The sequence below is a fragment of the Quercus lobata genome, chromosome 10, assembly GCF_001633185.2.
Source record: "Quercus lobata isolate SW786 chromosome 10, ValleyOak3.0 Primary Assembly, whole genome shotgun sequence".
Taxonomy (NCBI): domain Eukaryota; kingdom Viridiplantae; phylum Streptophyta; class Magnoliopsida; order Fagales; family Fagaceae; genus Quercus; species Quercus lobata.
In genome coordinates, this window is record NC_044913.1 from 64,928,720 (window position 1) to 64,942,326 (window position 13,607).

The 13,607-nt window shown below is 36.4% G+C and overlaps 1 protein-coding gene across 1 annotated transcript; it reads left to right on the forward strand.

Moving 5' to 3' along the window:
• The first annotated feature begins 5,212 nt into the window (after positions 1–5,212).
• Positions 5,213–13,509, forward strand: LOC115964109 (guanosine nucleotide diphosphate dissociation inhibitor 2). Its single transcript, XM_031083434.1, has 13 exons — positions 5,213–5,538; positions 8,072–8,134; positions 8,252–8,335; positions 8,446–8,553; positions 8,654–8,826; positions 9,607–9,718; positions 9,863–9,943; positions 10,034–10,096; positions 10,207–10,308; positions 10,480–10,604; positions 12,271–12,481; positions 12,562–12,636; positions 13,164–13,509. The coding sequence occupies exons 1-13, from the start codon at positions 5,452–5,454 to the stop codon at positions 13,212–13,214; spliced, it is 1,335 nt and encodes a 444-aa protein (XP_030939294.1). The 5' UTR covers positions 5,213–5,451; the 3' UTR covers positions 13,215–13,509.
• Positions 13,510–13,607: the final 98 nt, after the last annotated feature.

Genomic DNA, 13,607 nt, shown 5'->3' on the forward strand with positions numbered 1-13,607 from the left:
GACTTTTTCTAAGAAGGAAGTTGGGTCTGGTGCTTTCTGAAATGGGTTCTAAAGTACCATTCTGCCGCTGCCAGTTTGTGCGCAAACATTGAGTCCAAAGTCCAAGGGAAGACGCTGCAGAGTGGGCTTATCTTCTATTTCTACAGCAGAAGGAACTTTTCTCCAGTTTCTGCCACAAGATTGACTTTTTTGCTATGCAGTAGAACTTTCTGCTGTGCAGTAAAACCTTCTGTTGTGCAGTAAAGTTTTCTGCTATGTAGTAAAATCTTCTACTGCACAGTAAAGCTTTTTGCTATGCATTAAAAGCTACGCAATAAAGTTGTGGGTTTTTTTTTTTATAGACAGCACACAGGCCCAAGTAGAAGCAGGGATCCTAGGCCTAGTGCTTAAGTTAAAGGGATTGGGTTTGGGTTTGGTTTACCGCAGCTAAATTGAGCTAATTTTGAACCAGGCTATGCACAAAATGTGGGTCCTACAATACATACATACTAACACATACAAGATACATACGTATTGCACAGTAAGGAACAGTAAAAAGTAAAGGAAAAATAGATTAAAACATTAGGGATCCTTAGGATAATAAGAAATGCTTTATTATTTTCTTAAGTTTTTAATACATTATGCTCTCATTACACTAGCATATGTTACAAGGTCCAAATAAGTTCAAAAATCACAAACTTGGATAGCTTTTTAGGCTTTCAAGACCTGTGAAGTTTGAATTCATTTGAATCTAAGTGTATTATTTAGTAACTGTTTTAGGATCTCGGACGGTGTTTTCCCTTTCTTCTTTCTTTTTGAATTCTAAATGAGTTTTCTAAAGGATCTTTTCCCTCTCATTCACTATTGCTGAATGATTTTCATTGTTGGCTCCCCCTCCTTTTATAGTGCCATCTTAGGATTTTTGGTGTACCACTGTTTCCTTCTATTTGCTGCCTTAGGTACCAAAACCAATGTTATGTTAGTAACATTGGTGACTGGTCCTTTCCTTATTTTCTCACTATTTTCTTCTTTTGAGGTTCCTTCTCCAAAAGCTCCTAGCTAACTTTCTTGTTCTAGGAGGTCCTAAAGGACTGACTTCTAATCTTTATTTTCCTAAAACTTCTAAACACCACTTTTTAGACCCACTTTTTTTGGCTTTTTTACCTTTTGTCATTTTTTCTAAATGGACAGATTCCCTTCTATTAGACTGAAAGATGCCCAACTACCTTCTTTCATGGTCCACTTCCCTAGGTTCCCCGAGGTACCGGACCCTTTTTCATGAGTTGCTAATTCCCAAGTCTTCTGCCCCTTTTCTGCATCATTAGATGGCTGATGGGACACATCTGCTCTCGTTCTTTGTGTTCTTGGGTATGCTCCCTTGAGCAATCTCAATCCCAACCTGGCCTTGCTGCATATCCTGATGATCCCAGGCTTTTGGGAATCCCCAAGTATCCTAGTTCAGTTTTTCTCTTTGGTTCCCTAACGATTTTCTCCCTTAAGGACTGGGCTGAGCTTCTTTTTTATTTTTTTCATAAGGCCCAAAATTTGCCCATTCATGGGCTTGGGCCCCTTCCTATTGACTTTTAATGAATTTGGGCCTTGCCCTTTTCTTGAAAGCCCAAATGGCTCTTAGATTTCAATCTTTTTGTATTGTTTTGGGCTTTGATACAATATTGTGATATTTTGGACCTCAACAAAAGTTTTCTACACTTTTCTGCAATGTGAATGACTACTCTTCAACTTTTACAACATAAATACTTTTCTAATTCATGCACATAAACAAATCATAGCAGGACAACTGATGCAGTGAACGTGATAAAAACGTGCTACAGCAGATATAAGTTCTAACGAGTGAAATCAAATATATTTGAGATCGAGATCAAGTATTGAATCTTCCCAAAAATAATGTAAACCAAGAAGGAAACCCAAACCCCAACTTGAACAACCTTGTCATAAGCTTTTACTATCAAAGTTGCGCATTTTGGAGAATGGGTCTAAGTGGCTACTTGTCACTACTTTTGGGATTCCAAAGAGTGAGTTTGCTAAGAGAGAGTGAAAATATAGTTTATTGATGCATGCCCCTATTCCTACCATGTTTTATCCATTATTTTTACCACTTTCTTTCTTTCTTTCTTTCTCTTTTTTTTTTTTTTTGGTTGTTGTTGTTGTTGTTGTTGTTTCTTACTGCTCTCTTGTCGTGGGTTGTTTCCCCTTGGGTCTTTCCTTTTCTTAGGTCCCTTTCTCTGGTTGCCTCCCCTTCTAAGTGCCTCCCTTTTCATCTATGACTACTTCTTCCTTTTATAGTGAACTGATTCAATAGAATTTCTCATTTTTATCCCTAGGGCTTCACCAACTGTTTTTGGCTTAGTGTGGGCATTCCTTCAGGACTACCCACCAACCCGTTGGTTGCTCGACCACTACCTCTACTCAGAATACGTTTGCTGCACCATTACTCATTTCATGACAAAATTCTGTTTTGTTTGTTCTTGCTGTATACTTTTACCTCTAGGTTCAAATGGATAAGGATTAAGCTACCTCACCACCTACCTCTGTGGCATGCATTAGATGGTCCCAGCCATCTACTACCTCTTTTGGGTAAGATACCATCCTAGTATGGTATATTTTCAAAAGAAGTCACGATTAGAAACCAAATATAAAGTCGTTTTCCCCCCACCACCAAACCACACCCTCTGAATGCCCTTGACCGTGGGGCCATCTCCCTTGTATTGGTTGGATACAAGTTGGTGGTACTCTGGCCCTTGTGTGCTTGCTCCACTATCTTTAGTTTTTGTCTTCTTTCGTTCCTGCGTTGTTTTTGCTATAGTAAAAAAGCCTTGTTTAGTTTTGTTGTGTGTCTCTGTCTTTTTTCTTCATGCATTTCCTACTATGTTTGTCATTTCCTTTGGTTTGGATTTTATTTCCTTCACACAATTCTAGCTGTTGACACTTCCTGCTGTTCCTTGTTTCTTTTCATCGTGTTTCTTTATATTAGTTTTCACACATATTCTTTTATACAAAAGGATTTGGGCCTTTGTGGGCCAAATAATATTGATTGGATCAAAAAGGTCTTAGGTGCAATTGGCCTTGATCTACCAAAGCCATTCTGTTGAAGAACTATATTCTACGGTAGATTTATATTCTGCTGCAGATTTGTACTCAACTGCAGATCGCTTTCCCTTACATTTCTTTCTTTTGGACCTTTCTTGCTCTTTGGTCTTCTTGGTGGGCCTTTGGGCCTTGCTTTTCATTAGGCTTTCCTTTGTATGAGCTTTTGAGTCTTGCTTCTTATTGAGCTTTCTTCCTCATGAGCTTTTGGGTAGGAATTTGCAAAAATGGGCGTTAACAATCTATAAACAAAAAAACATGAACAAACTTTTTATTAAACCAAACCGAGTTGTTTATGAACGACTTAATTCATTTACAACCCTATATTCATCACAACCTAAGTAAAGTATATTAGCAGAAAATTCAAGACAATAAAAGTATTTAGCAATGTCATATAAGGACATCTAGTAATAAAAAAAGGGTAGTCAAATAGAAAGGGATAGTAACATATCTTATCTACACATGTCTATAAAGATAAAGACAATCGATTTGTATCTCTTTTCCAAAACTAATACAAAGCACATGCAATAAATTATGGTGAATGTTCATACTAGCAAGTATGACTTACAAGTTACAACTACTACAAACAAATCTTAGTCCCCTATCACATTTGTAATGCACAAGAGGGAGAAAACACAAGCAAGCCAATACACACCAAATTGTTTTGTGTGTTAGTGTTCTTTACAGAATGTGCTTTCTTCTCCCCTTTTTCCTTTGCTCTCGTACTCTTTTATGCCCCCAAAGTTAAGAGAGATAACGTGTGAAAATGGGTTAGTTTGTGAGATTGGATTTCTAGGTGTTGGGTAGTAGGTTATGGAAGCAACTAAATGTGGTAATGGGCTTTTAAGGATATTAAATTAATATGGGTTTACATTGAATAAGATAATTTGGTTGGTCTGTTATGGGTTGGCTTGTTTCTCTATGTGAAATGACAGCCTCTAGATCTTTTAAATATGACATATCAAGAATATAATCAACAATTAAGATCAATGTGGCATTTTATGAGGATTTTTGGTTTAACAGGAACAACCTTATGCCCATAAAATATAAGAAAATTTATACTTGATTTTTGGCTGCTATATAATGGGTTATTCATGGACTTATGGGTCTGAGAATTTCTCCAAACCCATTTATAATATTTTGAGTATAGATTGATGACAACTATATTTTTATTTAGTAGGTTAGTGAGACCATTTGGATAACTCAGTCTATGCACTGTAGATCTCTTATAGCCTATAGGCTTGTAAGCATTTCAAACGTATTTGTAATACTAATCATGAGGCCCAAGAAAGGTTGCCAAAATCCCTTTTATGCCTTCCAAACCACAACTCTTGTATCTTGTCTTGCTAAAGAAAAGAGCATATACAGGCTTTGTCAATATATTTGAGCTTCACTGTATATATTATTTTTAAAAGAAACTTAACATGCCCATATTTCTAATGATTTCACATTCCCTAATCACTTTAGACCTAAAACAACACACCCTCCATGGTTCATTACTAAACAAGTAAAAACTAAGGCTTTTCAAATGAATTCTTGTATTCTTTTTCCATATACCATATAGAACTTCAAACTAACTTTTTTTTTTTTTTTTTTTTGGAGTATTTCCATTGACTCATTGAGACTTTTTTTTTTTCAAACGTCATTTGAGTTATTTTCATCAAAGGCATAAATGTTTTTTTTTTTTTTTTGTTGAGAAACCAGGCATAAATGTTTTAGATTGAAAAAAAAAGGAGAGCATAATTTGAGTTATTATTAGATTTGTTTTATTTGGAAGGGGTCGTTGGGCTTGTGGGCATAGATTGAAGTACATGTTGGATTCCAAACAAAAATGTGTGGGTTTAATTGCTCATACATTTATGGGCCATTGGGGCAGAGTCCAGTCAATGGAAAGGCATTAGCACAATAAAGCAGTAAAAAAAGAGGAAAAGGGAAGGAAAAATCGGGTAGGTAAAGATGTTTTTTTTTTTTTTTGCTTTTGGGTAGGTAAAGATGTTTAAGAAGCCATTAATAGTAAAAATGTGTGTTCCTACTCCCTAAAAAACCAAAAAGATAAGCATAATAATCAAGATCATGATGATGAATTAAAATTAACTAGCAGTGGCACGGTATCAAAAGTAAAACATCCCATATACCCATGACCCATAACCCATAATAATAATACATATAAAAAGCTTTTCCTCAATCAACAAACAAAGCATCTTTTTTTCCATGTCTCTCTCGAATAACTTTGCTCAGTGTGTGTAGTATATATATATTTATAAAAAAAATCTTCTTCATTCATTGACCTGTTAAACTCAAAACCCTAACCATTTCTTTCTCTCTCCGTGTGTTTGTGTTTGGATCTGAGATCGGAATCTCGTAGCGATGGATGAAGAGTATGATGTGGTAGTGTTGGGTACTGGTCTCAAGGAATGCATTCTTAGCGGTCTTCTCTCCGTTGACGGCCTCAAGGTTCTCTTTTTCTCTCTCTCTCTCTCAATTCTTTAATTTCTTATTATTATATTATTGCTTGGTTTCTTCAATTAAGATCGCAATTGGGGGTTAATCGGATTTCTGATTTTGATCATCGATATCGGATCTACTTTCTATGATTCAGGCTTTTGTTATCGCACTTTCAATAATCGTCGATGATAAGGATTTTTGTCATTTCTGAGTCTGATCCTTTCCTACTTTCCAACGCGATTGAAACGAAAGTGTTGTTTTGGATTAGATGATGGTTGCTCTTTTTTATTAGGCAAAGGCACCAATTAGATTTTGGTGTTTGTGGGATTCGAACCCAGATCATCCCTCATTTGGCAACAAGGGATTTTACCAGCTGAGCTATCTGCAACCCATAATTGTAACCAGCTTAAACACCAGCTTTTTAAAATCAGATTGAAATATACAGCCTGACAAAAAAATTTATTAACTTTATTTACTCAAATTATAATATTGGGGTTTGATGTTAAATGCAAGATACCCATTTCAATAAAAACAAACAAAATTAAGCAGACATTAAAAATTTAACCTGGGGACCGTGAGTGCTCCCTTATTATTATTTTTCTTTTCTAGTAGTAATAGTTTTCCTATTAGCAAGCAATGGGTTTATTAACAAACCTCGTGTCGCAGCTAAAATACAATTGTGCTGAGGTTGTCAACTCAGTAACTTGCATCAAAGTGGGCTACCTAGGATGTTACTTACTTGAAAAGAAGGTGAAAAAAAGGTGGACTACCTAGGAAGTCTATTTGTTGTTTGTGAGGTAAGTTTGTCAATTCCGCAGTTCCTTTTCACCATAGATGAGTAGAGGAGAAGGGAGGTAATCTTCAGCCTGAATATTGCTTATCCCTTCTTCTTTTTTTGATAGGTAAGAAAAAAATCTTATTGAAACTGGAATAGCAGGAAAAATAGTGAACAAAGAATAAAAAGAAGCAAAAAGTAACAAACAGTCACTAAGCTATTCTAAGAGACAAAAGAAAATCCATAAGTGCAGAACAATCCGAGAGACCCCAACACCGAGACCAATCAAAGAGGGTCCGATGGCATAAATCTAACAACTGAGCCAAAGATTTCCCAGTATCCTCAAAGGAACACCGATTCCGTTCAGTCCAAATAGTCCACATTATCGCTTATCCCTTCTTAATGACTATCAATTTTATTGGACTGCTTTGAGAACTTATAAAGTTGTATATTGTTGTACCTTTGCACAAGAGTAAGTATCATTTGGTTAAGTGGAAGACTGTTTGTGTACCAGTTCATTATGGGGGTTTGGGTGTGCATAATTTGTTTTTATTTAATAAGTCTCTGTTGGGGAAATGGTTGTGGAGCTATGGAAATGAATGCCTTGTGGAGAAGGGTAATAAAAGCTAAATATGGTAGCATGTGGGGGAGTTGGTGCTCTAGGGGCCTTATGGGGTTGGTCTATGGAAATATATCAGAAAGGGATGGGAAGACTTTTATTCTTTTATTATCTTTAAGGTGGGGGATGGTTCTTGTATTAAATTTGGCAAGATCCTTGGTGTCAAGGGTTTCCTTTGGAAAGTAGCTTCCCAGAATTATACAATATTGCTAGTAACAAGGACACTTCAGTGGCTGAATTGTTATCATCCTCGGAGGCAAACTACCATTGGAATATCAGGTTCACATGACCGGTTCAAGATTAGGAGTTAGAATTGGTTGCCTCCTTTATGGACCTCATATGTTCAGGATCTTGGAGAAGTAGTGGGGCGGATAAAATGTGTTGGAAACTCTCTCCTAGGGGTGTTTTCAATGTTCGTTCTTATTTTAGAGCCTTATGACCCACAAACCCTGTTTGTTTTCCATGGAAAGCTTTTTGGAAACCAAAAGTGCCTCCAAAGGTTAGTTTCTTTATTTGGACAGCGGCTTTGGGGATAATCTTAATAGTTGATAATCTAAGAAGGCGAAAAGTGGTGGTGATGGATCGGTGTTGCATGAGCAAGACAGCAAGAGGAATGGGGAGACTGTTGAACACTTACTCCTACACTGCCAAGTAGCTCAAGAGTTGTGGAATATGGTGTGTACACTGTTTGGGGTTCATTGGGTTATGCCGCGTAGTGTAGTGGAGCTTATAGCAAATTGGTCAGGCAAGTTCAATAGACTCCGAATTAAGGTACTTTGGAGAATAATCCTTCATTGTCTTATGTGGCTCATTTGGAGGGAACGGAATGCACGTACTTTTGAAGGAATTGAAAGATCAATTCATGAGTTGAAGCTTTTAGCTTTTACTTTTTTTACCTTTTTTTTTTTTTTTTTACTTTGTGTGCTTGGGCAAATGCTTCGGGTGTTTTTTCTTTCATTTCTTTACCTGATATGCTTGATTTTTGTACTTGCTTTGTTACTTAATTTTTTCAATGTTGCTTCTAGCACACAGCCTGTGTGATCATATTTTTGTAGAAATTATATTTTATACTGTTGGTTTAAAGCAGTGGACAAATATCATTTTGTCATATGCACCAAAGTAATTGATATTCATATCTTTTGAATCAGGTTCTGCACATGGATAGGAATGATTATTATGGAGGAGAGTCAACATCACTTAATCTTATTCAGGTCTCATTTGAAAAATTTTGAAGTCACATTTTAAGTCTGCAATTTATTATTGCTTCTTTATTTTTTTGAAGAGTATTTATTGACTGCTTATTATTATTATTATTATTTAATTTACAGCTCTGGAAGAGGTTCAGGGGAAATGATAAGCCTCCGGCACATTTGGGCTCAAGTAGGGATTATAATGTTGACATGATACCAAAGGTTTGTGTTCAGTTTCTTTTGTCATCTTTCTTTATCTCTTATAACTAGTTTGTTCACCACCTGTGGCCATACAAGTTTTCTAATGTATTGAATAATTTTTGATTGGCTAGTTTATGATGGCAAATGGCACTCTTGTTCGTGTCCTCATTCATACAGATGTTACTAAGTATTTGTACTTCAAAGCTGTTGATGGCAGCTTTGTCTACAATAAAGGAAAGGTATAATAATTTTCTTAAGATGTTGGAAAATGCATTTTACTTAGCTTTTAAATATTTATTTGATCTTAACTTGATTTGGTGAGTAAATCTATGGCTATAGGTTCACAAGGTTCCAGCAACTGACATGGAGGCACTCAAATCCCCACTGATGGGTATATTTGAAAAGCGCCGTGCTCGTAAGTTCTTCATTTATGTTCAAGATTATAATGAGACCGATCCCAAAACACATGACGGGATGGACTTGACTAGAGTGACAACTAGAGAACTGATAGCGTAAGCTCTTGCTCTTGCCTTCGCTGTACAGGTTTCTGTGTCTTGCATGTTGTCTTCTTATATTTGAATGTACAGCTTAGGCAGTTTCCGTATGTTGTTGTAAAAATCAAGTCCTTGGAGTTGGGGAATATAATTGAGTTTTAGTTCCTGTGGCTTGGCATTTTGTAGTTCTTTATAAAATGTAAAATTTTATGCCCAAAAGAATTAGAGCTCATCTATGTTTTTAAACACATAAGTTTGAACCTGAAACTTGTAGAATTATTTAATTTAAGCAAATAAATGTGTAATGTGAAGTTGTTAAGTGGAACTAATAAATTTAAGGCCAAACCATGCTTTGTGTCCTTGAAATATACAGTCGAGTCCAAGATAGTCCCTAAAGAAGTTTCAATGTACTTAAAACTTTTAATTTTGAGCAATGTAGTCATTTCATCAATAAAACTTATAATATTGTCATTACAAATTTGGATGATGAGGCAAACGTTGAAATGAGCCACACCATTAATTATTGTGATGGCATGGTCATCAGTTTTGGTGAACTTGGATCTTTTGAAATTTAGTGATAGAATTGAATTATGTGCTATATGTTAGGGATCGAAAGTGTGCTTTAGCCTAAATTTAATTTCTTGTTTCCCGCTGTTTACATGCTTTCTTTTATTTATTTAATCTCTTCAAAGAAAGGAAAGGTGATCTCAAATGATGGCGTTGTTGATGGTACTCATCTACTGAACCTAGTGAGCACCAATAGCCCATTTACTTATTATACTGTTGAAATTTTCACAGAAAATATGGTCTGGATGACAACACTGTGGACTTTATCGGTCATGCATTAGCACTTCATAGAGATGATCGCTACCTTGATGAACCTGCACTAGATACCGTAAAGAGAATGAAGGTGAAAACTGCCTGGGGTTTATTTAGCTCCTTTCTATTTGTTTTGTTTTTATATTTATTTTTAAATCTGGATTATTGTCTTTGAGAGTCTCAACAGCTTTGTATTGCACTCATTATTTTTTGGTTTCTGTAAACCATGTCATAGCTTTATGCGGAGTCTCTTGCACGTTTTCAAGGAGGATCACCATACATTTATCCTTTGTATGGATTGGGAGAGCTCCCCCAGGTCTCATTCTAACACCCAGCCCCCCTCCCAAAAAAAAAAAAAATTTTGGTTTTGGTTAGTCAATTGATGTCAATTTGATTTGTCCCTCAGGCATTTGCACGACTTAGTGCTGTTTATGGTGGGACATATATGTTGAACAAACCTGAGTGTAAGGTACATGTGCTTCATATCTTGTATTGACACTTTGTAGCTGCACTTGCCATATTCTGGTGTATATGAGATTGTGGGTTAGATGCTGAATTTGATTGGACTTTGAATGCCAGGTGGAGTTCAATGAGGTAGGTCAAGTTCTTGGTGTCACATCAGAAGGGGAAACTGCTAGGTGCAAAAAAGTTGTCTGTGATCCTTCATACTTGCCCAACAAGGTAATAATCTTAGTACTCCCACCCCTTCATTTTCTTTCCTTTTTTGAACTTCTCTGAGGTAAATGGTGAATTCTGGAAAAGATTTCTATAATGGAACCTAAAATTTGTCTTTTAATACAGAAGACATTGAATTTTCCATGCCTTAACAGAAATCTCTTTGCATTTCAACAGGTTAGGAAGGTTGGTAGGGTTGCAAGGGCAATTGCCATAATGAGCCACCCAATCCCAAACACCAATGAGTCTCATTCAGTGCAGGTTATCCTGCCACAGAAACAGTTGGGTCGCAAGTCCGACATGTGAGTTCCAATACTGCGTTTCTGTTTTAATCCTTTCATATCTGCTAGGTTTTTGCTATATAGGAATGCATATGTAGCACAAATCTGATAAATAGAACTGGGTATCCATCACTGATCTGGGTGATGAAGTTTTCGATTGGGAATAGCTTATCTAGCTTTTTGCTGAAAGTGTGCTAAAATATACTTGTACCTTGAAAAGAGAGAAAAAGTGGGAAAAAATGAGGTTTTAAAAAGTTGTACATAAAAGCTAAAAGTTGAGCTTAGAAGCCGATGCAAAGCAGAGATGAAGTCCACCTTTTTACTGGGATTTGGGGGAAACAAAAGCTAGGAGAGTGAAAATAATTTTGATTAGGAGTAGTTTTCTTTCAAACATGCAACCCACCACTTTTAGTAGGGGAACTTAGTACTTACCACATTCCAATCAATCAGACAGTATTATGATTCATTGCTAGTGGGAAATTGCAGGTTTGGATTGGGTCATCAATGAGCCTGGTATATAATTACCATTTACTCACTTTTTTCCATGTAGTCAACAATCATATCGAACTCAACCCCTTTGTTTAGGATGGGACCAAACCTACCTTTTAATCTATTAATATATTTGCGTACATAATTACATATATACATGCATGATAAACACTCACACACACAAACACACACGCACATCTCTACTGGCCTCGGCATTTGTGAACAGCATTGACATATTTTCTGATAACATCCTTGACTTATCTCTGGCAATTTACCCTTTGTATGACCGGCTAAGCCCTTGCATCTCTTTCAACTATGATAACTCATTGGAGCTTGCTGGACCCAAGCCATCCTTTCACTCTCCATCTTTTACAATCTATTCATTACTTAAATGGAAATAGTGAACAAGGATAGAAAGTGTGTTTGATGATTTGCCAATGAGCTCTAGCAGTTGGCTGCTGGCACCTCCTTCCCTTATAATTGCTAGGTGGAGGGTGAGGTTGTAGGTTGAAGACTCAATGGGTGTGTGTAACTTACCAATAAACAAAAAGGAAGTACGCTTGATGATTTTTCAAATCTACTAGGACTTGATCTTTCTGCATTGTTATCATTTTTGATGACTATGGTGAAACACCTCTCCACTTTCCCAATTGGTTTTTCTCATAAGAGCACTGTTGGTGTTATTCACTAAGTGGTCAGTAAAATCCCTGGTTCTGTCCCACTTTGTCTATCTAAGGATGTTTTAACAACTATAATTTCAGCAGGAAAAATTCTGTGACTAGCTTGTCTATGTTAGTGCTTTGTGAAATTAATATTGTATAATTTCATATTAATGTGGTGCCTAATTCCTCCTAATTGTTATGGTTTTGTTGTGTGATTATACATGCAAAAATGTTTCTGTCTCTCTGTTCTAGGTGATTTGATGTTTATTAGTTTTTCTCCATATTTTACTGGTAAGGAGTGCCTTTAGGAGCATTTGTACTGTGCACACTTCATCCTACTACCGCACTATTACCACTTTACTTTTCCTTAAACCACCAAAAAGGAAAAGAAGAAAGGTATTGCAACAAGACCATGTTGGAGACTCCCAGATGCCATCAGAGCAATAGCTTGTCATTAGTTATTTATTCTGGTGCTCCTTTTCTTCTCTTATGTTTTCTTGGGAGCTTGATTTTGTCATCCTTCTATGGTTGAGCAGGTATCTTTTCTGTTGCTCTTATTCTCACAACGTTGCTCCAAAGGGAAAATTTATTGCATTTGTTTCAACAGAGGCGGAGACTGATCATCCTGAGACTGAACTTAAGGCAGGAATTGACCTTCTAGGGCCTGTCGATGAGATATTCTTTGATATTTATGACAGATACGAACCAGTCAATGAACCGACCTTGGACAATTGCTTTATATCAACAGTAAGTTGATCTCCACAATTTTACATTGTCGCTTTTACTAACTGATGCAAGCTGAACAAGTCTGATCATCATGTTTGCAGAGTTATGATGCAACAACACACTTCGAGTCAACTGTCTTGGACGTACTCAACATGTATACCATGATAACTGGGAAGGTAATGAATTTTTTTTTAATCTTGCCAAGCAACTGGTTCTTCTCCTTTTATAAGTCATCCTGCCATGTCCAAATTATTTCAAGGAAATGCTCAATAATTATCTTTTATTTTAATAATTCATGATGCTACTACACACATGTTTACCATAAAAAGGGAGCACCTTTACGTCAACAAAGGACCAAGACAATGACAACTTTTAATTACAATGTCAATGTAAAGCTTCATATTGAACTACTAGAAATGATACATGATCAAGGTTAGATTTACTTGCTCTAAGGAATAATCATGGAAGGCTACCTTGGTTCCAATCAGGCCAAAATACGTAGTCTGCACCATACTGTCCAATATGATACATCTCTTACCTATAATATAAAGGATTCTAGAAAATTGGTTGTAAAAATCATTCCGGTGGAAATTAAAAATTATTATTTCAAAAAATGATTACAGATAAAAAGTGCTTGTTTCTCTAAATCGCTGGAACTGCATGTACTACCCTGGCAATGTTTGACCTGATGTTTTTTGAGCAGGTTCTTGACCTCAGCGTGGATTTAAGTGCTGCCAGTGCTGCAGAGGAGTGAGGATTGAGGAACACTTGACAGTTCTGCTTTGTTCCAACCTCCTTCGAGAGCGTTGAAGTTGCCTGTCACTTAATCAAAAAAGAGTGTTAAAAGTTCGCCAGTCACAGAAGTGGCATTGGACTTGTGATTGTTTTCTCTTTCCGTCATAGACTGTCTTATATGATAAAAATGTGTTGTTTCATATGTACTTTGGTGGAACTTGATGTGTAGATTTATGATGTGCATTTGACTACTCACTTGTGGTGGCAGCTTCCAAATGAAACTTATTAATTTAATTACAATAGCATTTGTATAACGTCCCAAAATGGATGGAGGCTCTTCTATCTGCCTTGTGTGGGTTACCAATAGCATTGCGTCTTAATAGGAATTGTCAATTGCCAAAGGAAAAATTAG